At 55.0% G+C, this 26338-nt stretch overlaps 12 protein-coding genes across 12 annotated transcripts; 5 read left to right on the forward strand and 7 right to left on the reverse strand.

The window, feature by feature from the left end:
• Positions 1 to 2002: 2002 nt before the first annotated feature.
• Positions 2003 to 2728, reverse strand: CTAM01_13906 (uncharacterized protein; the record flags this gene model as incomplete). The annotated part of the gene is made up of 4 exons (XM_060529908.1): positions 2003 to 2065; positions 2242 to 2297; positions 2332 to 2416; positions 2447 to 2728. Coding segments are annotated over 4 exons (486 nt in total), but the record flags the coding sequence as incomplete, so codon positions are not given.
• A 405-nt stretch (positions 2729 to 3133) lies between these two features.
• CTAM01_13907 (uncharacterized protein) lies at positions 3134 to 3468 on the forward strand (the record flags this gene model as incomplete). Its single annotated transcript, XM_060529909.1, has 2 exons — positions 3134 to 3165; positions 3246 to 3468. 2 exons carry the CDS (start codon positions 3134 to 3136, stop codon positions 3466 to 3468), a joined length of 255 nt encoding a protein of 84 aa, XP_060375492.1.
• Positions 3469 to 4533: 1065 nt separating this feature from the next.
• On the reverse strand, positions 4534 to 5733 carry CTAM01_13908 (gelsolin; the record flags this gene model as incomplete). The annotated part of the gene is made up of 1 exon (XM_060529910.1): positions 4534 to 5733. The coding sequence occupies one exon, from the start codon at positions 5731 to 5733 to the stop codon at positions 4534 to 4536; it is 1200 nt and encodes a 399-aa protein (XP_060375493.1).
• Positions 5734 to 6184: 451 nt separating this feature from the next.
• Positions 6185 to 8656, reverse strand: CTAM01_13909 (uncharacterized protein; the record flags this gene model as incomplete). The annotated part of the gene is made up of 3 exons (XM_060529911.1): positions 6185 to 6464; positions 6524 to 8401; positions 8472 to 8656. 3 exons carry the CDS (start codon positions 8654 to 8656, stop codon positions 6185 to 6187), a joined length of 2343 nt encoding a protein of 780 aa, XP_060375494.1.
• Positions 8657 to 10569: 1913 nt separating this feature from the next.
• On the reverse strand, positions 10570 to 12331 carry CTAM01_13910 (glycerol kinase; the record flags this gene model as incomplete). Its single annotated transcript, XM_060529912.1, has 3 exons — positions 10570 to 10809; positions 10884 to 12042; positions 12123 to 12331. The coding sequence occupies 3 exons, from the start codon at positions 12329 to 12331 to the stop codon at positions 10570 to 10572; spliced, it is 1608 nt and encodes a 535-aa protein (XP_060375495.1).
• A 1317-nt stretch (positions 12332 to 13648) lies between these two features.
• CTAM01_13911 (uncharacterized protein) lies at positions 13649 to 13909 on the forward strand (the record flags this gene model as incomplete). The annotated part of the gene is made up of 1 exon (XM_060529913.1): positions 13649 to 13909. One exon carries the CDS (start codon positions 13649 to 13651, stop codon positions 13907 to 13909), a length of 261 nt encoding a protein of 86 aa, XP_060375496.1.
• A 3201-nt stretch (positions 13910 to 17110) lies between these two features.
• CTAM01_13912 (MIP family channel protein) lies at positions 17111 to 18488 on the forward strand (the record flags this gene model as incomplete). Its single annotated transcript, XM_060529914.1, has 3 exons — positions 17111 to 17421; positions 17578 to 18118; positions 18315 to 18488. The coding sequence occupies 3 exons, from the start codon at positions 17111 to 17113 to the stop codon at positions 18486 to 18488; spliced, it is 1026 nt and encodes a 341-aa protein (XP_060375497.1).
• Positions 18489 to 19350: 862 nt separating this feature from the next.
• Positions 19351 to 19809, reverse strand: CTAM01_13913 (uncharacterized protein; the record flags this gene model as incomplete). Its single annotated transcript, XM_060529915.1, has 1 exon — positions 19351 to 19809. One exon carries the CDS (start codon positions 19807 to 19809, stop codon positions 19351 to 19353), a length of 459 nt encoding a protein of 152 aa, XP_060375498.1.
• Positions 19810 to 20544: 735 nt separating this feature from the next.
• Positions 20545 to 20793, reverse strand: CTAM01_13914 (uncharacterized protein; the record flags this gene model as incomplete). The annotated part of the gene is made up of 1 exon (XM_060529916.1): positions 20545 to 20793. One exon carries the CDS (start codon positions 20791 to 20793, stop codon positions 20545 to 20547), a length of 249 nt encoding a protein of 82 aa, XP_060375499.1.
• A 524-nt stretch (positions 20794 to 21317) lies between these two features.
• Positions 21318 to 21975, reverse strand: CTAM01_13915 (uncharacterized protein; the record flags this gene model as incomplete). The annotated part of the gene is made up of 2 exons (XM_060529917.1): positions 21318 to 21735; positions 21767 to 21975. The coding sequence occupies 2 exons, from the start codon at positions 21973 to 21975 to the stop codon at positions 21318 to 21320; spliced, it is 627 nt and encodes a 208-aa protein (XP_060375500.1).
• A 1015-nt stretch (positions 21976 to 22990) lies between these two features.
• On the forward strand, positions 22991 to 23497 carry CTAM01_13916 (uncharacterized protein; the record flags this gene model as incomplete). Its single annotated transcript, XM_060529918.1, has 1 exon — positions 22991 to 23497. A coding segment is annotated over one exon (507 nt), but the record flags the coding sequence as incomplete, so codon positions are not given.
• Positions 23498 to 23677: 180 nt separating this feature from the next.
• Positions 23678 to 25800, forward strand: CTAM01_13917 (FAD dependent oxidoreductase; the record flags this gene model as incomplete). Its single annotated transcript, XM_060529919.1, has 2 exons — positions 23678 to 24902; positions 24983 to 25800. 2 exons carry the CDS (start codon positions 23678 to 23680, stop codon positions 25798 to 25800), a joined length of 2043 nt encoding a protein of 680 aa, XP_060375502.1.
• Positions 25801 to 26338: the final 538 nt, after the last annotated feature.

The following is a 26338-nucleotide window of genomic DNA, read 5'->3' on the forward strand; positions in this document are numbered from 1 at the left end:
CTATGCTGTAACTTGCTAGTTTGAAAAGGCGGATAGATTTACGTTAAGATTGTCTACTCCAGCTACCTTATGCGCTGATAAAAGCATAAATGCCTAAGCGCCCATGTGTTTTCCCTGAAAGGTGATGTCAGATGTAGAGCTCGAGACGCTTAGAAGGGTGAACCCAAGGACACGCGCGTATCAAGGGGAAAGCTTCAGGAGGGAACACTGCAGGCTTAGGTTGCTCTTGATTGTTGTGCCTAGAATCCCTTGGGAACCTTAGCATAAGGCACCTTAGGTGCCTTCAGTGTCTGATCTTATGTAAGCTTGGGGCCCACCGGACCTGAAGAACACAGTCAGGTGCCTACCGTCTTACTGCAGTTGGCGAGGCCGGCGCGGGCAATCCACTTTCGGCACTTGAGTGGGGCCGATATTATTATGGGGCGTCGGCCACCACCGGGCTTCTACCTACAAGCACTTTGATCAACATGACATTTTCAAGACCTCACTCGACCAAAGAAGACAATGGCTTGTTTTTTCGATCTTCTATAATCTTATAAACACCCCGCTCATGACAGTCAGATGTATATCTTCCCTTCGAGTACCTGTTTATCCATGCCCTTTCAGGCAAAGCGTGGCCCCCAAAGATCTCGGCATGGTTATCGGGGAGCCGGACTGCTGCTCGGTCGTACTTTCCAAGGTACCTTGCTTCGACTTACCTTGCCTTGCCTTATATCAAGCTATACCGTGCCAGCGAATTTACCAGGTGCAATCAATGGGGTAAATGCAGCCAGCCACATTGTCATGCAGAGTTGCAGAGGTAACGGGAGAGAGAGGTGCTCAAACCTCAGTGCTCGCGGGCCAGGGTATCACTCGCTGACTGATTGGTTGGTGTGCGACAAGTGTATAGGGCTGAGGGGACGCTTCGTGCCTTCATTGGACGGTTTTGAAAGGAAAAGCCCTGCTGCCTGGAGGATTCCCGTACTTGAGCCAATAGAAATGGCCGTTGTGGCGGAGCACATCACACCAGGGATACCTGCGCGCCGCCGTAGCCAACCGGATGTGAACTCTCGCGCTGATGAGACGTAAAGTCCTGATGCCATCTTCATTTAAGTCCTCGAGAATCCCATCCCACGTCTACGGAATCTTGCTCTAGGACTTCTTTCCCGGCAACCTGGATTCTCTCGTCTTCGGCATCACTCCATGCTTTTGGGTCAGCCCTACATATACGTCTGCCCATTCCCGTCCCCCTCCCTCTCGATTTGCGCTCCGAATGAACTCTTTCGGCCCCCAATTCCAATTCGCCATATCGACCATATTCTACCGAACGCCATACTTTGGACAAGACCTACAAACAGATTTCCTGCCGATTCTGATCAAACTGGTCTTCGAACAGTTTTACGACTTTCACCACAATCTTCTCGCTTCGTCAAGCTCGATATTTACGGTTCAGCAAGACCACCTGAGAGCACCCGGCAACACATGGCCAGGCAGCCACCGAAATCGCGAGGCGACCAATGTTTTGGGCGACCCATCGGCGGACAACTTTCTTCGAACGAGGCAATTCGGACGCCTTTCTCAGATTGCGAACCATGGATGCCTTGAACAAGGCACCGTGAGGCAGCAAACGAGGCGGCTGGCGACCAGCTGCAAGCCCCGCGCGGAGGCCTCTTGCCTGCGTCACGTTGCATCATCTGGAACCTGGAAGCGCCCCCCTTTTCTCAACACATCTTTCTCATCACCACCTCATCGACGATTGGATCTCATTCACTCTCGGCAAGGCAGATTTATGCGCCACATCAACGAGAGTCGGCTCATCGCATTGGATAGCGCTTACATCCAATCTGCGCTGCCCGTGGAGCTTTTTCCACTTCTATTTGCATGAGCTCACCTCAGGAGCCTCCCCTCCCAATCCCTCTCAAGTCACACAGTCCCAACGCCCGCTTGCCAAAGTTGGCAGGTCTTCGTTCACATCACAGCCAATAACCGTAATCAGTGATTAATCTCGAATAGGAAGCATCTTTCATCCCGCATACCTGCGACTTACAGGCTCATGCACGGGACTTTCGGTCGTCCAGTGGGACGCCTGAGAGATCGAAGAGCTTGAAGTCAAGTCCAGCACACTCGATGGCCTTTCGTTTTGCGCATCAGTCTCCTATCTGGCTGATTTAGCCGGACGAACGGATTTCGTCATTGCAAGTTACGATCAACTTGGTCTGGACCGGCCTTGGCAATGCTCCAGCTTCGTTGCAGACAACTTACAATGCGAAAGATCTTCAAAGGTGTCCACGCGGCTTGGGCGACCAATGTTGATGGTTCTTTCAAGCGAAAGATACACCTCATGTCAGTTACTTGACATTACCAAACCTCTTGGAAAGCATTCAGTGCTCACGCTCATCGCACCAGAGGGCTTGAGCATCCGTGCTTGAGGTTGAGGATGCTATCAAAACCACTGCTATCTACTTACTTCACAGACGGCACGATGTATGAGCTGCAACTCATCGGAACCACAACGACTCAATTCCGACTTCACTGTCTTTTCAGGAACACCGGCACACTGCTTGAGAGCATTCAACCTGTGGGGCCCATTATGTGCTTGGGGTGGGGGCGGAACAGACTGGGACGCCTTACCAGGCTGAAAAGGACTAACAGGAACAAGACAACAATTGGACCACAGGATTGAATCCTTCGGCAACCTCGCCCCCCTGCCGGAGACCTGCTCCCTCGATTCGAATGGCACGCCGCCCCTCAACGTTACTGCCCATACTGCGGCATTGTAATTGAGCCGACTCCATCGACTTTGGTGTCGGGTAGCCGTTTGAGCCTTCTATTCGTTGAACGGCCGCATTCCACCTGACGCAACACATTGCAAAGACACTCGCTGTTCCCCTAGGCCAAGCTCAACCATGCAAGGGTCGGAAGTGTATTATGTCTCCTTCAAACCTCGAATTTGGAAAGCAATGGTTCGCGCGCTCTGCACGCTGGCCGTATTTAAACCTGCCAAGTTGGATCCTGAGGAACCTGCACACTTCACACACCAACGGTCAGATTCGGAACCTCACGAACAGCTAGCTACCTGATTCATTGAAGATCAGTCATTCACGATTTACGCCCACAACTTTGCGCACACTGCCCATCCTTCCCACAGGCAAACATGGCGCATTCTGGACAGTCAGCTTACAGCGGGTACATGATCCGGCCCCGGGCGATGGGTGTGATGGGAGAAGATGCGCGTCAGGCTGATGTACTAATCCAACGGGTTCTAGCCATTCCTCCTCGAAGGGATCACACAAGCACTCGTCAAAGGAATCTAAGAAAGAGCTCGCCCAACGACGAACTTCGATGTACCAGAACCAACCAGCGTCCGACGAACCTACCGCGTATGGCGCCGAATTCCGAAGCGAGGACGTTGCGGCCAGTGAGGCGCGCCACCAGGCTAGAGCCGCGGAGAATATCGCAAGAATTATGAGCCAGTACGGCGGAAAGTAAGACGATTGACCTCGTCGGGCATATGGGAAACGCAAGGCGGAACGGAAAACGTGTGTGACTGGCAGAGGGTGGATGTGGTACGGCAGGGTCAGAGTCCATTCTTCGTCGCGTTGGCGTTGACCGCCCGTGGCTACAGAAAAGACGCCGAAATGACGGAGAACTAATCGCGGGCGGATAATAGTCGAGAGGCGTTCATGGGAAGGGAAAGATACCATAGATTCCATAGTCGGACGACTTTGGTCTGCTTCTGTAATTGAGTATTCGTTTATTCTTCCAATTCTGCTACAGCTACCGCATGTGACTATCCCCGCCAGCCGTCTACGTGTTCCATATCAAAGTACTAGTGGCGTCTTTCTACCGATGTTAGCCTGCTAGTACTCATAATCGCTAGCTTACTGGCATGGACGACAAAAATCATCATCAGGCCCATCCAAGTAGCACTGGATCGCAGCTCATCTCAGGATCCCCTGCCAAGGAAAGACGACTGCCGCTCCAAGTGCATGGGAAAGAGAAGGCTCTGCCGGCATTCAACGGGAGGAAGGAGAGTGCCTAGAGGTGTCGGTGCCATGGAAGCTGAAAAAAAGAAATGCATTTTCCATCTTGTTCCTGCCTGGAGCTGCGTTAGCTTGCCGTTTGTGGTGTTCCTGCTGACGATGGCCGATCGCCCTCTATCTGGCAAGGACGAGGCAGGCACATGTCAAGCTTGGAAGCAGGCACGGCGACGCGTGACTTCCTGCCTTGCCTGGCCTTTCCCGGATCACAAGCTCCGTCCTCCGCTGCCCCTCCAATCCCATCTCCGTTGACGACACCTCTGTTCAAACTGCACATTGCATCAATTGTCATTGCCCATCTCTTGTAGACAATTGGTCTTGTTCGTTCCAGCATCAACATCACATGTTCGCAGAAGAATCACCAGAGTATACCCGAGGTAATGGCCACTTCAATTGGCTGGACAGTACACGATCAACGGAAGACCCTTATTCGAGATCATCTACATCCTGAACCTAGCGGCTAGCCAGAGACCCACGGGCCCTTCCTTTTCGTATTCATGCGATGCAGTACCCATCAAACTGCCACGGCCTTCAAGAACGCCCTGCTCTCGTTGCTCTGAGTCACCTTGGCGACAGGTGTGAGATGAGCCTCATCGGCCTCAGAGCCCCCCTGCAATTGGCGAACATACGCCTGGGCAACTCTGAGCCAGTTGGCCTTCTCTCCCCGGCTTGCACCCTGTCCTTCCCACACCCAAACGGCTCGGCCCGCGTCATCCAAGAGGAACACGTCTTGCTCTTCAAAGTCCGAGAGAGCAGCCTTGCTGCCATCCTTGACGAGGTCGAATCTGAGCTCCCCGGAAGCATCGCTGAGGCGAAAAAGCTTCTGAGGTCGCTCGCCGGCGTGTGCCTTGGATGCTGATCGAACTGGTCTGGGACAGTGGAAGCCAGACTGAGGCGTATCATCGTCACCTCCGAGAAGGGTGACGATAACGCGAGATCTCGATTCTTCTTGGGCCAGAACCTCGACGTCGATGTGCTTCGCCAGCGTCATGTCGTTGACAACCTGAGCAGCCTTGGCCTTCTCCATCGGGCTGCAGCTCTTGCCCTGCCACTGCCAAATCTTGTCGCCTGTGTCGAGCACGAACACGTCGTCCTCGTCCAAGCTTTTCCACGTTGGCTCGACTTCGTGTACAACAACGCCGTTGGCACCGACTGACGGGTTCTTGAAGATGCGCAACAGAGTGAGAATCTCCTCCTTGGGCTCCTCGTCTTCGACATGACGGAAGCCAGATCTTACCCCTCCAGAGCGAATTTGGATGCGAGGGAAGAGCTCTAGAAACTCATCAGACGGCGCCGACTGTAGCTCACGATGCTGCGTCGCGGCCCCGTGCAGGAACTCATCGAGCTCGACCGTCTTATACGCAGCGGTACCGGCCTCGTCCTGCGATGTGTGGGCACCGAGCCAGAAGAAGATGTCATGCCCAAGCTTCTCGGCGTCATCTTTGCTCCCAACCTTGTACGAGTTGAGGACGATGTAGCTGTCGCCATCCATAAACTGACCATACTTCTCCTTAGGCCATGGCTTGACCTCGAACTCCTCGATACGCCAGACATGAAGCCCAGCGGCTTGGCCAACTTCGCCTTCATTCCAAGCTGGCTCGGTAGCAGCAGAGTTGTACTTCACTTGGTGGTCAATGTCCGTGCCAATGAGCTCGACATTGCTGTCCTTGATGTCGTACTCAGTCGGATGCACAAGGCCTTGGTTCGGCGCCATGATTAATTCAAATTTGCTCGAAATGTCCGAAGAGATTGGTTTAGTCGTTTTCACAATTGATACCCTTGCCAAAGTCGGAAGAAGAATCGAGATTGAAGAGGATGGGGGAGAACCAGGAACAGCGTTTCAACGAACGTCATGGCACACACGGACGCTGTCTGTGGCTCAGCCAGTCACAGTGGATCGAAGCTCCTCAGCTTGTGCGGGGATCAGCAGTTTCAATTGGGTCGATCTGCCAGCTTTCCTTGTGGCTGTATCGCGAAGCCACACGAGATCCATCAATGAAGAAGTACTACAACGCCCCACGAACGCCTCAACCAGGTTCCTCAAAGCCTCCAGCGCCGGCCCAGCTTCCATGATATTTGCTGTCTAAAAGTGGAAACAATATTTCGATATGTCAAGGGAATAAAACAGGGAAAAGCAACCCGCAGCGTCGACCTCAGCCCCAGCCTCAGTTAAAGGGAGTGCTGAAGCCCAGCCAATCCGACTCTGGATCTGGTACCCCGGTCGTCCTCATGGAATCGCCGCCTAACCCGCTCATCACTTGTGGCTGTAGTAAATTCGTCTGACCATTGGTCGCCCGTGAGCTCGGCTCAGACATCTTGGGATAATTAAAAAAGTCGAAAACGTCAATGTTGTCAAGTTCGCTCAACGAAGTCACTTGAGTCGATGTCGGCTCCATGCCAGAGCGTCGTGTGGAGGATGTCAAGGTTACCAGATCGTGGGCACTCCTGAGGCATTGCTGTTAGTACGGTCCGGGGGCGGTAAGACATCATATGGGATTACTTACTTCCTCATCGCGGTAAAGCTCATGTCGCCCTGTCGCCCTCGCTGTACCACCCGAGCAAGAATTTTGGCGTAATTGTTTGCGACCTCCCAGTACTGTCCAACATGGCGAAGCGTTTCGATGAAAAAGTCAATCTTGGGATCAACGGGACACCCAACAGTCGCAGCGTGGATAAGCAGCAACCTAGCGGCTACCCATAACGAAAAGGCGAATGGCGGCCCCAAGAGATCCAGGCCGTTGGCCTCAAAGACGTCCTGCGCAATATCGCCGAGACTTTGCACGGCAGACAAGCACCTCTGCATGGCATAGTGCGATGGGACGAAGATGTGAGATCTCACAGTGGGGTACGCAGCCGAGGAATGCAGACGCACCACAGACGTGACATATGCGCTATGCAGCATGAACCAGTTGGCGACGCGGCTCGCGGGATCTGAGTGGCACAGAGCCGAAATTCTGCTGTACTCGCTGGGCAAGCTCTGCAACCAGCTGTCGAGCGCACCGTCCAGCGATCTATATGTGTTCCGCCAAACCGCCATTTCCGACGACGATGTTACGTCGATGGGTGTTTTGAGAAAGTCGTGGACCTTGCTCAGTATACGCAGGATCTCGCAGTGGTACGAGAAACTGCCGAGGTTTTCGGGTTTATTGATGGTCGGGCTGCCGGTTTGGTCGGATGACGGACTCCATGACTTCGTCTCAACGGGAACGTTTCTCGAAAAGAGGTCGTATGAACACGGCAAACCGCGCTTCATCTTTTTGTCGTCGAGCATGAAGTCGAACGTCGTTGTCGCTATCGTCGCGTATCGATCAAGGAGATAAACCATCCAGCAAAGCCGTCGACGGCCCTCATCTTCAATCCAAGATTCTGGTCGGCCCATCGCCACCCGACGGATCGAGCCCGTGTGCGGCGTCTCCTCTGCCTCGGCCGTGAGATACACGCTGCTCTCTTCACAGAGTTCCAGTTGTCTCACATTCTGCGAGAGCAACGCGAGCATGTTCCAACCGCGCGGCCCATTTGAGGTTCCCAACTCGTCCAGGCAGAGTATCACCAAAGCCCTCAACGCGGCAATGCTCACGTTCTCCATCGCATATATCTGCACCCTATGTTTCGACACTGCATGGTAGTGTGACTGCATGTCGGGCGACAGCCGCGGGTCTTTCATAAACCTTAGTGTCGTTGCTACTATAGCATGTAACAAAACACGATCGGCTTCGTTGAGGGACGTCGAACCAAAAAAGGCACCGAAGGTCGTTTTGCGGTCCAAGATCGGACACCACGTGTTGCAGTGTTTGAAGTATAGGTCGACAAGCGTGTACAGCATGTCGTGAGGCGGGAACTCAGAGACAGTCGGGACTGAGTGTGCATCTTTTCGAGGCCCGTTGACGCTCGGCGATGCGCCTGCTTGGCTGAAAGACTCGCCTGCGGATAGGTTCAAGAGAGCCTGAACTGAAGTCCGGTCACCATTCTGTAACGTCTCTTGGGCGTCACCGCCCTGCCAGAAAGGGCTCGAGAAGGCTGGTGTTCTCCCATTCGTGGTTGGTGGCCCTCTTGGAAGGCCCGGAGCCGGACTGACGCCATTCGCATTTCCATCAGGACGGAATCCCTCGATTTGTGATGGCGCCTGATTGCTGATGGATGGCGAATGAGCCTGTGATGTGGCGACGTGATCATGGGCGATGTGATCTTCTACACGACGACCAAGAGCCTGCAAGAGAGCATCGAGCCTGTTAACCTTGGCTTCAAGTTCGAGACTGAAACCGATACGGCTACCCGGCTTCTGCCTTTCTAGATAGACGCATGTTCGGTTGTGACGGGCACACCAAGAACATGCGGGCTCTGCACGATCGCACTTGACCTTCCTCGCCTTGCATAGTTCGCATCTGGATTCGCGTCAGTCGATGGCCATGCATCTCATTTGGGGGGCCACACAATCAGAAGCGCACAACATACGATGTCTTTTGGTGCTTCTCCCTCTTACGCTTCCTCGGTGCACCGGCCGAGCCATTGTTTGTCGTGTCTTCACCACTTGAGCCCTCGTCGTGGCTGAACACCGAGTTCGCTTCCTCCTCGGCCATTTGTTGCGGACGTGCATTCGTGTCTAGCATATCTGTCCCATGGTCGTGGGAACTCCACATTTCCCGTTTTTACTTTGATGGGTTGCGAAGGTGTTGCTCTTATCAGGACCCTTTTTGGATGGAGCCGTGAGGAGCCTGGCCGAATTTGATATCAGGAAGTGGTCATTTCACTCATGAGCGGGCGTGCAGCAAGTAGTAAAAGGCAGGCTAGCGAATTGCCTCAGCCGGCCGGGATGCTGGAGGGAGTGAAGGATTGCACCGCAGCACCTTGGGGCGCATGGGGCATATCCGGCCTTGTCCGCGTTGGTTGGCCGGGTCGATGGGCGAAACGTGGGCAGCCGAATCCAGGAGAGAGCCTCTGTACCGTCTGTGTGTGTACCGAACAGTGCTGGTGTCAGCTCTGCAGGCGCTGCAGTGTCAGTCAGTCCACCCAGTTTGTGTTGTGCTCGAACCCGCAGAGTGCAGTCTGCAAGTCGAAGGAACAAGTGGAGAGAGATAGAAGACAAGCACCGAGTCTTCAGCGAGAGGCAAAAAGGACTGACTAGTCGACTAGGTGGAAAAGACTCGGGAAGCCAAGGCCGCGATGAGGGACTTTGTCAGCAAGCGCTCGAGTGTCTGAGTCTGACCAAGTGTGAGAGGGGGACGGGGTCCTTCGGTGTTCTCTCCCGACAAGCCATTTGAAGAGATGGCTGGCACGGAGGGCAGAAAAAAAAGAGAGATCCAGTCGTCGGCCCACTCTCGTCCACAATAAGAGTTGGATCTCTTGCGCAACTCTGTCACTGTCCCTTACTTTACGCGGTCTGACCGTCCTGTCTGTCTGCGCTGCCAACTAATACCGTGACAGAAAGAGTGTACATATTACATACAAAGACTGCGGAAGACGACGGAACCGTGTACGGTACCAGAAATGAAGACTCCTCCGTGCCGCCAATGCGCACCAACCAACCAACCACTTGCGCCCGGCATGCTCGTTTTCCCGGAAACTCGTTACACACAGCATCCGCCCATGGCATGGGATGGACGGAACGGGTGAGGGGAGATCGTTGCGCCCAATGATGAACCCTTGGGGGCGATTACGATAACCAGAGCCATCTCCGAAGCCACCAGGCATGACACTGACACGCTGGTCACTACGACGGAACAACGGTGCTAATACAGACTACCGCAAGACATGCAGGAACCGCGCTGCCTCTGTTAGACAGTTCCCCTCAATTTTCTTCTCCAAGTTTGCTGCCGAAAACCCCCCTTCCATACGGCAAACAGCGCCGCACCCCGGCCACTCCGAACTCTCTCTCCCCCGCTCCTTATGGTTCCCCTGTCAAGCCTGCTACCGCGAGGATCATCCATGGGGCGATGCAACCGTCAAAGGTGGGGGTAAACGGCAGTGGCTTTGACGATGTCTTCTTCCACAGGCCCCAGAAGCAGTAGTCACCGGGTGGCTGACAGGTAGGCTACAAGCCTACAACTAACAACGCCCATAACAAGAGGAGGGTCCTTTTTGCCAATACCCCCCCGGAACAAGGCCGCGCAGCAGGCTGAGGATCGCGATGAAGTCACTGCATTCCGCTCCTGCCTGCTTCACGACTCAGTTTGAACGGGGTCATGGACGACGATTTACACTCCGATCATCCGGATTTTACAAGGAACATGCGCACGTGGGGACGGGTCGAGACAGCATTGCGACCGCGGCTTTCCCTGGAGCCGTCGACTTGGCGCTCTTACAAAGACTTGCATCGGTGAACAGGGCAAACGAACCAGCTTCTGGCGCACAAAATCGAGTTTCCGACAGAGGCAAAATGCGTCATAATGCCGTGCTACCTATGATACAGATTGGATTTTTCTCTCCAAACGGCGCCGGATCGCATGTGCGTGCGCCCATTGTGAATGGACCTCCCAAACAACAGACTGTGGTATATCGAAACGAAAAAAAAAAGAAGACATTATCACGTGAAGAACTCCCAAGCAAAACCCGCTCAGCTCGACCAGCCCTTGCTCATCTGGACAGCCTTCTCCCAGCGGCCGAAGCGCTCAGAGGCATCTTCTTCGGAGATCTGGGGCTTGAAGATGGTGCGGCCCTCAAGGTTGACGTCCTTCAATTCGTCAAAGCTCTTCCAGACGCCTGCAGCGAAGCCTGCCGCGATGGCCGCGCCGAGGGCAGTGGTCTCGCGCATGCCTGGGCGGTTGACAGGGATGCCAATGATGTCGGACTGGGTCTATTACGGAGTACATGGGTCAGCTTGATTTCTCCGCCCGAGGCTCGGAAAAGGTCCGGGGGTTCTATTCTTACCTGCATGACGAGATCGGAGTTGCACATGCCACCGTCAACGGCGAGCTCAGTCAGGGCTGCACCGCTGTCCTTCTCCATGGAGTCCAAAATGGCTTTGGTCTGGAAGCAGGTGGCCTCAAGGGTGGCGCGGGCGATGTGGCCACGCTGGGTGTAGGCGGTGATACCGAAGATGGTACCACGGGCATCATCGATCCAGTAAGGCGCAAAGAGTCCACTGAAGGCAGTGACGAAGGTGCAACCACCGTTGTCCTCAACCGTCTCGGCGAGTGCGCTGAGCTTGGAGGAAGACTCCATGAAGCCAAAGTTGTCGACCAGGAACTTGACACTGGATCCAGCAACAGCAATGGAACCCTCGAGAGCGTACATGGTCTTGCCAGGGCCGAAGTCGAAAGCGACAGTGGTCAAGAGACCGTGGGATGAGATGACGGGCTTGGGCCCGATATTGTAGAGCAAGAAGCAACCCGTGCCATACGTGTTCTTTGCGAGACCAGCCGTGAAGCCCTTCTGACCGACTAGAGCAGCGGACTGATCACCCAAGCAACCGGTGATCTTGGTACCGCTAAGAACGGTGTTGTGGAGCGTACCATACGCCTCGGGGTCGGAAGAACGGACAATCTTTGCCAGCTTGACCTTCTTGGGGTCGATTCTGAACCAATCAATGAGGTCCTCGTCATATTTCAAAGTGTGAATGTTCATGAACATGGTACGGGAGGCGTTGGAGGGATCCGAGACGTAAACGTCGCGGGCAGTACCGCCGTTCAGCTTGTAGACCAACCAGGTGTCAATGGTACCAAAGGCCAGAACACCACGCTCGTAAGCATCCTTGACCTCAGGGCTGTTCTCCAGAAGCCAAAGGAGCTTGCCGACGGAGGGATATGTGGAGAGGGGAAGACCGCATCGCTGGGTAAGCTCGCTTGCGCCGAGACGCTGCTTCAGACGGCGAACGAGATCCTTGGTGCGGGTGTCGGTCCAGACGATGGCATTGTACAGAGCCTTGCCGGTGGTCGTATCCCAAAGGACGGTGGTCTCTCTCTGGTTGGTGATGCCGACAGCCTTGATCTGCTCGCGGGAGTGGCCCTGAGTCTCGAAAGCCTGGACGGCGCCGTCAATGCACGTCTCGACGGAAGCAACGAGCTCCTCGGGGTCATGCTCGTGCCAGCTGTCGCAAATGGATTAATTTCTCACTCTGCGTAATACTTTTCATGCGCCAGTAGTGGTCACATAGGAAGAACGACTTACCCTGGGTTAGGGTAGATCTGCTTGAACTCGAGCTGGTGAGTAGCAACGACCTCACCGTGGGGGTTGAAGATGAGGAAGCGGGTGCTCGTGGTGCCCTGGTCAATGGCACCAACAAAGGAGATCTTGGAGCCAGCACCCCCGTTTACGGAAGTGGGAGACATTTTGTCTGAAGTTTGTTTAAATCGACTGGGGAGAAGAGACGATAGCATTCAAAGACGGCAACGGTGTGGCGCGGCAGCGGCAGAGAAGAGAAAGGGACGGACGATTTTGGGTATCTTGCTGGACGGGATGAAGAGAAGGGAGTGAGAGAGACACACGACAAAAGCCTAAAGTTTCACGGGCTGACAAAAATATTTGTAGGTGCCGCGCATGTGGGAAACTCTCAGCTCTTCAGCAGCCAGCAGCAAGCAGCCAGCTCCAGTTCTCGGAAGCGCAACGCAAAAGGGCACGCGGCGTGTCGGGTTAGCTCCCTCCATGGGGAACAAACAGCTTTCTTCGAGAGCTACCCCTCATTTCCATGCATCTCTCTTACCCCATCCCCAGATCGTGTGGAGATGTCACGAGATGAGCACCAAGGAGCTGGGCTTGGGTCAAGAGAAAAAAAAAAACCGCTGGACTGTCAAAGGGGGGGTCCCCGGATCCAAGACCAATCCCCACTGGGGAAATGCGAACGGATCGAACGGGGTTGCGTTGGAAGCAGTCTAAAGAATCTGACAGGCCGGCGAATCCTTCCACGCGAGAAGCCGGAACGAGAGATGCAAGCAACCGGTCGGTCTGTCAGTCTATCTGTCTGCGTACCACTGCTTCGGTATCGAACGAGGCTATACGTATAGATACCATGGGCGTGTAGGTACTTGTTGGTCTACACGGGTATCCATAGTAGACTGACTACCTTGACAGCTGACTGGCATACTAGCCATTTAGGTTGTTGGTAACTTGATAGGTATTCGTACGGACTCGGGAGTAGGCATGCGAGAAAGTTGGGGGAGAAATGTTTCGGGGTGGATGCCCCGAGTTACTTCGGTCATTGTTCGACATTGGCAAGCAACGTCGGCCGTGAGCAGCGAGCAAAAGTGGAGGAGGACGGGGGCCGGATCACCTCGTGATGGGGCTGATGTCATTCCAGGTCGCACTGCAACAGCAGCAGTTTCGGTCTGCGTCGGCGAGCTCCCACGGAGGCATCGGTGGGTCCGGCCGTATGCCGGGCTTTTATCTCTTTATGAAGCACCGGTGGCCCGAGGCTCGCCCCAGAAAGCGGGGTCGACTACGAGCAAAGATGGCAAGCTACCTTGAGTCGTCGAGTTTCTCTACGAACTAGACCAAGCACCTTGGCAGGCATGCAGGTCACTGGTCGAGCAGAAAAGTAGATGGGCTGGTGGCCTTGCCTACATGGGCTAGAGCTGGGACGGGAGGAGGATGCAGCGGCCACCTCCGCGCCCGCGTGCGGTGCCTGCGCCTCTGGTTTGCTGGCTGGGTCTTTTTTCTCCTTTGGCGTTTGCTACTGGTTCTGCTGCTAGTTGCTGCTGATGCTATTTTGCGCACACGAACAGGTGACACATTTTCAGCATGGAAAAGGCAAGGACGCCGGGCCGGGGGGGATCTTTGCGACCCCATTCCAACGAGGGCACCAGGGCATGTCCATGTTCGTTGTCTTAAAGGGCCATATTCAGCGGCAAATGGGATTCGGCGCCGCGGGCGACCGACCAACCACAGGCGACAATTGCGACGAGATTCCAACGCCAACGCTAGAAGCAGTGGCCGAACGAACGAACGAACCAACAGACTAATCTGCCAGTCATTCCGATCAAGAGTCTGGACTCTTGCGGATACGTGGTCCAAAGAGTCAAGAGAGTCTTCTCTTTCTGGGCCATGCCGAATGGCTAGGTATTGCCTATCCAGCAATGGCAGAAACCTCTTCCCCCATGGGCCATGAACCCATAGGCAATTGCTCCAAATCATTTGCCGGCCTGCATGCGTTTCGAAAAGAACACCATTGACACCCCCTGCCCGACCATCGCGCTCATCGTCTTGTCAGAAACGGGACAAGACCGACAAACCATTGTTCACATCGCTGACCTGGTTCCCCTCCACTACGTTGCACCCGCCCTCCCACCTTTCATCTCATTTGTCCAATTTCGAGTAACCAACTGCGGGGAAAGAGGCGAAAGTCCCGTTACGAAGCAGACCAAGAACAACGCCGGGCCCGGCTTGCTTGGGACCAGCTGGAGCTTTTGGACGGAATTGGTTTGCCTAGAGGCTGGAGGAATGGCAGAGATGGGACCAACGGAAAGACATATGTGGTCTGCCAGTGCTACCGAGGAGAGAAGAGGGCTCATGGTGGCCTCGGCTCGCCGGCTCGCCGTGTAGAGTTTTTTCTCTCTTGCTTGTCGCCTTTTCCACATTTGGTTGTGGACGGCTAACGTCATTGGAAGAAACGCTTGAACCTTGGCCGGCGATGAACGAGAGATAATGAGAGACAGGGGAGAAAAAAAAATGAGCCGCAAATGGGTTTCAACGGGAAGTAGTCCGTCTCTTCTCTGCCTTCGGTCGACACCACGGAACGCCGCGCGCACCATCACACGCCAATGATGATAGGCGTACCCTTCGTGTATGACGTTTTTGCCGCGGCTGGTTACATAGTTTTGGTGTGGTGTGGCTCGCCCGCGCTCGTCACTGTCAGATTTGGTCCGTGGACGATGGAGCGGCTCCACCACCTCTCAATGGACCCTTGGCGTCCATCGCCCGAGCCCCAGATGGCTTCAGGGATGCATCATGGAAGAGGCAATCTTCCGATCTGATCAGTCAGAGTTCAAACTCGGCTTTAATCAATCGGCAAACCAGGGAGCAAGGACGACAAGCTGTGGCACTGGCAGGTCATGAGACTTTCAGTACATTCTTCCTTTGCAAGGTAGTCGTACCGTAGCAAGCGTAGGTCTCACCCCCGATCTCCCCCAGATTCTGGTTTGTAACTGGACAAAGTTTGGGGAAAAGCTGACTGACTGGAAACAAGCAAGAGAATTGAGTTGCTGCATACGACGACTTGGCCCCGCGTAATCAACTTTTTTTATTCGCTTTCCCCGTCACACCCGTCTCTATACTTTTGACGACGATTAGGAAGGATTCATTCAAACTGGGTCCTTGGTTCGGAAGACGCACCGAAAACTTACCTCAAGTCCACCCGTCCAGTCCACCACGCGATCACTCCAGCCTCCTTGCAACAGGCCAAAGAAAGAAGTCCCCTCTTCTTTTTTACCCTCGTGCCTCTTACTACGTACTCAATCCCACATCCTTCAACCTCACGCGCGCCTCTTCACTCGTACAGCAACTTGTACAACAACTCCGCCCTCTCTCACAGAGTATCTGTACTCCGTACAGTCACCATTGGCATCCGTCGCCCCTCTCCACACGTGGGAACCTGCCCCAGAAGCTTACCTCTGAGGAACCACATATTTCATCCCATGCGAGGTTGCAAAGGGCATTAGTCCTTCTCCTGGGCCCTGGCGCGCATTTCTCTCACACACACATTCTCCTTGCCGGGAAGTGAAGCCTATTAGTGGCGCGAGTGGAGTAGATTCGTCGTTTCCGTACCTCTACATTGCGCAACCTTGTGCGTCCTGTCTCCTTACCCACGAAGCCGCAGATAGTATCCGTACATCCTCTTCCTGATCCGTTCGGCGCGCACACCACATCTGCCTTGGCGCAAACCCGGAGAAGGGGGTCCCTCCTTAATGAGCGGGGTGGACAAGGCCAAGACGAAAGACGGGAGTGAGAAGCACCACCCAAGTACACCAAAGCCAGCATAGGTCCAGAATTCCTCTTCATCAAAGCCTCGGCCGCCGTCCGGCGACAACGTCTCGTCCATCTCGGCCGCCAAATCGCTTCAACTTCGGTGTGAGCCACCGAACTGCATCATATCCCCTTGTCCCACCTTCGTGCCATCTTCCTTCTCTCTCTCTTTTTTTCTCCCTCTCACATACACACACTTGACCGACCTGGACACACGCACAAACTGAGCGACTTTCATCTCACCCGCCCACATCGTTCGATTTTTTCTCACTCCTCCGCTTGACCAACCCATCCCATAGCGTCGTCCATCGTCAAGTCCCCTCGGTATCCTCATCCCGCGTGCCAATCTCCATCTCTCCGCGAGACCCGTAACGCACGAATCCCGTTTAGGAACAATTGTCGAACTTTTGCTCTTCGTTTTTTTCCTTTTCGTATCACCGAGGCTGTTCATCCAAGGACCCGAACTGTCGGTGATCCCAGATATCCGGAATTGTGGAAGCCATTTCAAGGATTTCGAACCAATCTCGTATCAGTCACCGCCGCGCGCAGGTCGTGGTGATCCTAAGCGTCGTGGGATCCCGGAAGAAAATCAGTCTACTTGATCAGTGATCTCGGTACAACAGATCCACATTCGCAACACCCCTAACCCGCTGAAGGGAGACCGAAGGAAAAAAAAAGAAGAAGAAGAGTCAAATCAAGCATACAACTTATCTGCAAAGTGACCAAAGATGGGTAAGCGTCCATGATTTCCGTTTGGCGATACCGTATACGCCCCCCTAGACCTAAACCCCCTCCCACTTCCACTGCCCACTCCTCACTCCCCCAGTATCAACACCCCGCCCCATCTCAATGTGTCCATCCAACCATCCCTCTCTCCTCTTTTCCCCAAAGAATGACTGCCAAACCCGGTGGATTGGTTGCAACGGTGTCCAGCCCCGTGGGAACACCACGAGCCCGTGGGGACCATAAGAAGATGCTGCTTCCCCATGGGATGGACGTGGGATGATACCTTGGCCAGACCTTCGTCCATCTCTTCATCTCATCTTCATCTCACCGTCCCCGCGTTTCTTATCTTCTCTCCTTCTCCATCTCCTCTCCTTCTCAAAGTCCTTCTCACTCCTCATCCATCCATCCATCTCACCACCCTCGAGCCCCTTCGTCCCTTCGAGAGAAATCGTAAACGTTATCGTATCGAGGTTCTAATGGTCATCACTGTCCATACAGCGGAATCGGTGTCAGAGTCGTCGTCCGTCGGCAAGCAGCATATTCCAACTTATAAACACGACATGGGAGGCGAAGAGACCCACGAGGAGCACGCCGTTGGCAGCATGCTCCCTCCTCACCATGAGGAGGAGCAGCTGTGGTGGTCGCGTATCCGTGAGAACTGTCAGGAGGGTTTCTCCGAGTTCTTTGGAACCATGATTATGATCCTCTTTGGCGACGGTGTCGTTGCCCAGGTCGTTCTTAGCAACAGCACCAAGGGTGATTACCAGAGTATCTCTTGGGGTTGGGGGTAAGTTTCGATCCTTCCCAGTGTTCCGACTTCACTTCACGAGTGCGTGGCTTTTTCGGCTTGCGCAATCTTGAATGAAACGAGAGTCTCGGCGGAAGTCGAGCACAGAAACGAGAGAAAAGATGAGAATGAATCAACTAACTCATTGCTTCATAGATTGGCAGTTATGCTCGGTGTCTACGTGGGCAAGAAATCCGGTGGTCATCTCAACCCGGCAGTGACACTCGCCAACTGCGTGTACCGCGGCCACCCGTGGCGCAAGTTCCCCGTCTACTTCATGGGCCAGCTCCTGGGCGCCATGGCCGGCGCCTTCATCGTGTACGGAAACTACATCAGTGCCATCGACGCCTTTGAGGGCGGCCCGGGCATCCGCACCGTCGGCGGCGCCAACTCGACCGCCGGCATCTTTTGCACGTACCCGGCCGCCTTCATGACGCGGACGGGCATGTTCTTTTCGGAAATCGTCGCCTCCACCATTCTCATGTTCTCCATTTTCGCCCTCGCCGATCCCACCAACGGAGCTGCGGGCCCCTTTATGCCCTTGGCCCTCTTCTTCCTCATTTTCGGCATCGGTGCTTGCTTCGGTTGGGAGACTGGCTACGCCATCAACCTGGCTCGTGACTTTGGTCCCCGCCTGGTTTCGTACATTCTCGGATACGGGTCTGAAGTGTGGTCCGCCGGTGGATACTATTTCTGGGTAAGCAGCAAGAAAATTCCTTTCCTGCCTGCCTCGGTCTCCCCCCTATCTTCTGATGGGGCTCGGGGTTTTTCGTCGTCGTCGTCGCTGTATGCGCTAGTCTTGTGGCCCTCGGCCGACGTCGTCCTTCCGAGTGGCGAATCCCTCACCTCACATCCTGTTCTGAAGTCTCGTGACTAACATTCCATCTCCGCAGATCCCCATGGTCGCCCCCTTCTTCGGCACCCTCTTTGGCGGCTTCCTGTACGACGTCTTCATCTTCACCGGCGAGAGTCCCATCAACACGCCCTACTTTGGCCTCACCCGACTCTTCCGCCCGCGCCGGGACGTCTGGTCCAACACCTACAAGAACCGCTTGGAGAAGGTGTAGACAGTGTCCTCGCTTCACGTAGTGTCCGATTTGTGCGTTTTTGATGATGAGAAAGTGAGAGAGAGAGATGTTGTTTTCATCTTGATGAGTGATGATGAGATTGACACCGGGATCATATCGTGAGGATTCGGTCCATCTTCATGAGAACGACGACGACCTCCACGACGATCTCTTATGAGTGTGCGAGAGTGAGAAAGGCAAAGAAACTGGCAGACAATGATACCACGGGTTTCGGATAACGAGAGAGGAGAGAGAAATGAGAGACTGGGACGGCCGAGCGATCGACTCGAAGGTCCCCCTCCTGCCTTCAACGAGACAACCTCTCGACTTGATCCAGCGCAGTTATGCGTTTCTCAAGTTGAGGAAAAACAGAAAGGGAAAAACAATAAGAAACACAAAAAGGATGGGTCTGTCTTACGGTCTCAACACCCCAAAAAAGCGAACACGGGCGAAAAATCGTTTATCATGAGCTTGTTTGCAGCTGCATTCCGTCGTTCCTGTTTCTTGGCTTTTTGCCTTGCTTGTTGTCCTGTTGGGTGCTGAGGTGCTGGTGATGTTGCTTGCTTATTGGCGTGGTGGGTTGGATTAGCGGTGTCTTGTCTTCAAATCACAAAGTCATTTTCAGAGTTCAAAGAATGTTTCCCCTTGGTGACTACGCAATACACGAGAGAAAAGAGTGCCATCAAGAGGCAAAGACAATCCTCTTTCTCAACTACGATGTGCGCCCATGGCCAGCAATTAGTATGTTCGTGAAGGAGACCCTTGGAGACGAGAAAAAAAGCCACCTTCGCTGGAAGATTGGCACGATTGCCCCGAGGGCGGGCCAGGTGAACAATTCTTCCGTCAAGTCGGGGGTTTTTGCTCAGAGACATGGGCCCAAATTACGGGGGCCTAACGCCGCCAACTTGGCTAGCGGGAAGGGACCTGCCCACGCCGCTGGGAACTGGAATCGCTTCCGAATCTCCAGTGCAGCAAAGCTGAACCACCACCAGTCCAAAAGAATCCAGACCAACAAAATGCTCGCACTTTGCATGTAATCCATGATGGCGTGGGCTTGCATCTTGTTGGGGAGACTGGGGTTTTGGTGTGGTGAATCGTGAATGTAGCCCCGCCTCTGACCTCTCAGAGGCCTCAAAGGTTGAGATTGACCCTGACAGCGACCCCGAATGTCTGGGTCCGCGGTTGCACATTCTCTTTTGGAATGTCTGGAATCCAATAGTTCGTAGACTCGGGTAGCAATTGCAGTATCAAGACCGACTGGAGCCCGGGTCATGCTCCGTCTCGACCCCAGCTTGGGGAAATGGGTGGTCCCCATGGGCATCTTGCACCCGCAACGGACGTTGCGTGTAAGTGTGTCTGACGATGGCCCGTATTGTTCCCGTTGCGTATAGTAACTTGGAGATCGTGCTTTCATCGATGAGAGGCCGATGGCTTCGAACTCTGAGCGAAGCTGACTCGTAATACAGCTGTCTCCGATCGATGGCCCTTCTTCAGTGGCCCGGCGAACGTTGCCCGTCGTGAGATAAGGTTGTGTCTGGCTGGTGCTTCGTCTGGAAGCGCGGGGTAGAAACAGCCAAGAGCTAGTGGACGTGCAGGAAACGTCGCTGTCGAGTTGCACCCTGGGACCTGGTCCATCTTACTCAGATTGGCTAGAGGGTTCGGTAGCGCGAGACGACGAACTCTGGGTGCGATACTTGTCGTAGTGCTAAGATTGGTACTCTGGCTGCGAACGTGCCGTGGGGCGCAGCTGCAACCTGCGAGTTTCAAAATGTAGGCGCAAATCAAGGTCATCAAACGAGGACATGGTGATGGATTGACCTGCGTTTGGGTGTAAGTCAACTGGGGGGGTGAAGGACTATTTCGAGCTGGGTTGTGTGGCTGTCGTAGACAGGGACCTGATACGCAGCACTTGGACAGGTTGGCGGACCAAAGCTGGCCCATCGCATCATCTGGCAGCGCAGCAAGAAAACTGACTGTATCGTGACCGTTTGCGTGGGTAGGGGAGCCGAGTTGCGAAGTGGTTGTGGATTGGCAGCAATTCAACCCGTGTGCCACCTCAACTTGCTTCCTCCCACTTTTTCGCACGCGAGTTGCAGGGGGCGGCGCGGAATGTTCGGCGTGGCACTGCGGCGTGGCCGTGACGGCCGAGGGATGTGCAGCGAAGAAACTTGGTAGCGGCCACGGAGGAGTGGACGGCGGGCGTGTGCCCTGCGGCGTGCGGATGCGGTGCGGGTGCGACAACGGTGTCCCTACCGCAGTCGTATCCCAGGAGGGGTTCGTGTCCGGACACTCCCCAAGTACCCATACAAGAGTAGGTCGAGGTACATGGCAGAGGTAGAGTGACTTGTCAGTCAAGCTCGGACGTCGGCCGCTGCACTGCGTAGGGGTTTTGCGCGTGATCGATGATGGTAAAGAGTTGCGGAAATTGCTGGGTCTGGAGGGAAGAGTCGGCAGACTGGAGGCAGGTTTTGCTGACTTGGATAGCTTGGCGAGTGGTGGCAGTATATCGTGCGTAGTGTAAGCGATGCCATGGTGGGTGGGCTAGTCGATGATATGTAGGTTAAAAAAAAATAAAAAAAAATAAAAAAAGGCAACGAAGACAGGTTCGACTGTACGGCGTTTGTTGGCTGTGAATCCCGATAGTTCGGTCACCAAAATGGCGCGGCGTCTGTGTAATGCAGCGTCCCGTGGCCGGGAACCAAAAACGGTCCGCAGTACTATCTATGGATGGATAGAAGAGGACGGCATCTGGTTCTTAAGATGAAGCAGAAATCCGCCCTGGAAGAAATTGTTTGGCTGGTTGATGCCCCTTGGGCTGTTGGGCAAGCCTCACAATCGGGCCTCAAGTTGAGAAGTGAGGCGAGATCCATAGTAATCAGGCCCCTGTATAAGGGCCGACATGTGAGGATTGCAAAGGATAAGGGTAGTTAGCGGCAGTATGGCGTGGCGCTGTGTGGGCAAACATCCCACGATGGACACTGATGGAGACGTTGGGGAGGGTCGACGAGGAGACATCAGTCGCGGGCCATTCGCCGGGCCGATTGGTGGTCGCCGTGTAGTCGCCGTTTGGCAGTGGTGATTGTTACTACTGGGTGACTGGGTGACTGAGTGAGGCATCCGCAGGGCATGCAATGCGTGTCTCGAGATCCAGCAGGCGAGTGACTGTGCCTTGCTGTTGATTCTGCAGTGAGCGTGATTGGATTGGACTATGGAGCACTGCCCAGTAGTATTGGACGGTGGTGGTGGTCCAGGTCTGCGATGTGGATGTGGTGAGTGACGGGAATGCAACACCGAGGACGAGCGAGAGTCGAGGCCGCAGTGTCGCCGTCTGGCACTGCTGAAGTGGAGACTGGTGGTGGTGGTGGTGTTGGTGGTAAACCGAAAAGAGGAGAAGGCACGTGTGGCACGGGAAAAGAGGGTCAGGGCTGGAAGCAGGGGCTAAAGTGGAAGAGGACGTACTTTTCGGCCGGAGGATCCCGCCGATCATTGCGAACCTCAAGGTCCAGTGGAGCCTTCCCTCCAGCTGACGGAAGGTCTCCAAATCTGTGACCCCACCTGCACTTTCCAGTTCTTAGCGGGACCCTTCCTTCCTTTCTCTGGGAACCTGGGCCGCACCTTCTCCAATTCTTCTTCAGTGGTCGGCGATGTCAACCGAGACCACCGAGACAGGGGGCACACTGCTCCATGTAACATCAGCACCGAGAGAATACCGAAAACATGTCACCATCTCGGCCAGTCGACACCGAGGTGCAGACAGACCCCTGGTGGCATATTTGAGGCTCTGACTGGAAACACCATACAATTACGGATCCATCTACGTATACGGATGGGATGGCACCGACGTCTCTTTCCCACCTCCAGATTTGCGTGCCTTTTCCCCATTCATTTCTCCATACTGGATCCTGCGCCGTTACCGACATGACGAACGAGAAGCGGGTCTTTTCCCGTCTCTCACTCACTCCGGTTCACTGCATGTCCTGACTCTGCTCAGTCACTCAGCCAGTGTTGGGGTGCTGTTGCTGCTTGCTAATTGCTAGCTCGGAGTGAGCTCGGTACCCATGATGTCAGACCCCGACTCGAGTGCATTGCTGCTGCTGCTTCCGGAGACCGTTTGCCCTTCACCACTGCCCTTCACCACTGCCATTGCCACCATTCACCACAACGTACCTACTGTGTAGCTACATGGCTGATGAAGCTGCGATAGATGATAGCATGCAGTGATGTGGCATAAGGTAGCACAAAGTAGCAAACGCAGGCATGGTGGTCAGGACAGACAAGGTATCAGCAAAAAAAGTCTCAAGATGAGCCATGCTGCCATACCGCAGACGCGCCTGCGACCACGTGGGGGTCAAGGTCCAATTGGCAATGGCGAGCGATAATACCTTGCGAACACCAAGCAAGAGCTGTGTCTGAGCTGGCATCCTCATCGCTTTGTCCGTGTGTTCCATCCATCGCTACCGGCCAAAGCTGCATGTCTCTCTCTCCGTCTGACCCCCCGTCCGTCCATCCATCCCCCGATCTCCGTCATCACAAGGTATCTTCGTACCCCCCTCCACCCCCGATCTACTTTTAGCCTCTTTCTGCCGGGCTCAAGTTTCGTTATTGTTTTTTTATTTTCCTCACATCAGGTCGCCCTCTCTCCCATCTCTGATACCCACATCCCCTGCCCTTCCGCCCTGCCCAGTCAGTCCAACGGAAGATTTTTGCTCGCGCCAAACGGGACCATTCCTTCTCGAGCTCGGGGTGTCATTCCACGAATAACAGTCCATACTTCGCGGGTGAGGCGGCCCAGCCCGGACAAGCACAGCTTCCTGCTCTTCTGCCACCCGGAATCTACCCACTCACTTGGGTCATCTACCGATCGACAATCCTCAACCCCTTCGGTCCCTCTTAAGCCCTTGAGCCTTTTCTTCCTCTTCCTACCTCTCTTATTCTTACTTCTTTTCCCCTACCTTCACCTTCCTGATTCTTCCCAGGATCATCAACCTGTGAACCCCTCCCCCTCCTAACACATCACCATTGAGGGAAAGCATTCACCAAAAGGGCATCCCACACCCTACACGCCCGGACTGGTCACCTATACCAGACGCGCCTTCCACCGTCATCGTCCCGTCCTTCTCGGACTCGGTCTAAACCTCACCGAGTGAAAAGATCACAAGAAAACACACACACAAGAAACACCCGCCAGCATGGCGTCTCGTTTCTCGAGCCTGAGAAGGCCCGTCGCCATCGCTGCCGCCGCGGCAACTGGTGGTGTCGTCGCCTACTCAACCTTCCTCAGTGGCCGCGGCGCTCACAACTTCGACAAGGCCCTCGTCGAGCTCAAGCGCGATGACCAGGGCAAGATCGTCCCGCCTTCATTCCCCGCGGCAAAGGACCGCGCCTCACAGCTGGCCGACCTGCGCGCTCACAACTCCGATGCCCAAGAATACGACCTCCTTGTCATCGGCGGCGGCGCCACGGGAACCGGCATCGCTCTCGACGCCGTCACCCGCGGCCTCAAGGTCGCCCTCGTCGAGCGCGACGACTTCTCTGCTGGAACCTCGTCCAAGAGCACCAAGCTCGTTCATGGCGGTGTCCGCTACCTCGAAAAGGCCGTCTGGAACCTCGACTACTCCCAGCTCGAGCTCGTCATGGAGGCCCTTCACGAGCGCAAGACCTTCCTCAACGTCGCCCCGCACCTGTCCTCTTCCCTGCCTATTCTCCTGCCCATCCAGAAGTGGTGGCAGACTCCTTACTTCTGGGCCGGCACAAAGGCCTACGATCTCCTCGCCGGTTCCCAGGGTCTCGAGAGCTCCTACTACGTCTCCACCAAGAAGGCCATGGAGGCCTTCCCCAAGCTCAGAAAGGATAACATGGTCGGTGCCCTCGTCTACTATGACGGCCAGCACAACGACTCCCGCATGAACGTCTCTCTCGCCCTCACCGCCGCCTTCTACGGCGCCACCGTCCTCAACCATGTCGAAGTCACCTCTCTGGAAAAGAACTCCTCCACCGGCAAGATCACGGGCGCCCAAGTCCGCGACGTCAAGAACCCCGGCAGCGCCCCCTTCACCGTCCGCGCAAAGGGCGTCATCAACGCTACCGGCCCTTTTGCCGACGCAATCGAGTGCATGGACAACCCGGACCGCAAGCCCATCGTCGCCCCTGCCTCTGGTGCGCACATTATGCTGCCTGGCGACATCTGCCCCAACGGAATCGGTCTATTGGATGCTGCTACCTCGGACGGTCGTGTCATTTTTGTTCTGCCCTGGCAAGGATACACTCTGGCTGGAACCACGGATAACGCTGCCCCCGTCGAGCGCGAGCCCATTGCCCGCGAGGACGACATCAAGTTCATTCTCAAGGAGGTCAACAAGCTGATTACCCCCGAGTCCGCCCTGTCCCGTGCCGATGTTCTCTCTGCCTGGTCTGGTAAGCTTTCCTCTCATTCCCTCCCCCTCCCTCCGATATCGCTCTCAGGCCAGGACCAAGAAACTAACATCTCATGCAAGGAATCCGCCCCCTGGTCAAGGACCCAAACGCAAAGAACACCGAATCCCTCGTCCGCTCCCACCTCGTCACCGTCTCCTCCTCCGGCCTCCTCACCTGCGCCGGCGGCAAGTGGACAACCTACCGCCAAATGGCCGAAGACGCCGTCGACGAAGCCATCAAGACCTTCAACCTCGCCCCCAAGCCCGTCTCCCTCCCCGACATCTCCGGCGCAGGCCTCGCACCCTTCACCACGACCGGCGCCTGCATCACTACCAAGATCCCCCTCGTCGGCGCCCACGGCTTCTCAAAGCACCTCCCCGGCCACCTCATCACCCACTTCGCCCTCGACGCCGACGTCGCCCACCACCTCGCCCACAACTACGGCGACCGCGCCTGGTCCGTCGCCACCACCCCCGCCGACCGCGAGCGCATCATCCCCAACTTCCCCTTCGTCGAGGGCGAGATCCGCCACGGCGTCCGCGCCGAGGCCGCCCTCACGGCAACGGACCTTATTTCCCGCCGCACCCGCCTCGCTTTCCTCGACGCTGAGTCCGCCCTCCGCGCCCTGCCGCGCGTGATCGACGTCATGGCCGAGGAACTCGGCTGGGACGCCAAGCGCAAGGACCAAGAGTGGACCGAGACGGTGCACTTCCTCCGCTCCATGGGCCTGTCCCCCGAGAAGTTCGGCGTCACCCGTGACGAGGTTCTCCGCAGCGGCACCGCCACCTCGGCGTACGCACCCAAGTCGCAGATCGCGGCCTCGGCTAGCGGGATCAAGTTTGCGCCCAACGAGATCCAGGCTGGTGGTGCCCTGGCGAGAAATATTACCGAGGCATAGAGCAGTCCCTTCTCATCAAGGATGACTGTTCCTCTTGCCTTACTATTTTCTTGTGTTTTTTTGACGATACGTGTGTAAAGGAGACGAAGAGGAGTGAGAGCGAGAGCATTTTGGCCCGAAGAAAAAGTTGAAACCCAACCGGAGCCGATGGATAGCTAAGCTCCGTTGCGTGTGTGTTGATTGAAATCCTTTTTTTTACTTGGATTTCCGAAACGAAAACCCTGGGATACCTAGATAGAACGGGGATATTGGCGTACTTTTGGGGGCAAAGGAGGGATTGGGCATTTTGAGAGCAGCACCGACTGTGTGTACGATTCTTCTCATCTGTGTTTCCCATCCAACCTTTTTTTCTGGGTTTTTTTCATTTTCCTTTTTACCTAGTTCATTAGTAGCATATGGCATCAAACGCCAGAAGAGTTTTTCTCTCCGGTCACGGGAGCTGGGACTTTGCAGTGCGTTTACACAAACTATCCGCATAGATGGCTTTGGCCATTGAATATCAAGATATCATTACATGCTGATTGCTTTCATTTGCCTT

This window comes from Colletotrichum tamarilloi (assembly GCF_030869305.1).
Source record: "Colletotrichum tamarilloi strain Tom-12 chromosome Unknown Scaffold_108.1, whole genome shotgun sequence".
In the NCBI taxonomy this organism is placed as follows: domain Eukaryota; kingdom Fungi; phylum Ascomycota; class Sordariomycetes; order Glomerellales; family Glomerellaceae; genus Colletotrichum; species Colletotrichum tamarilloi.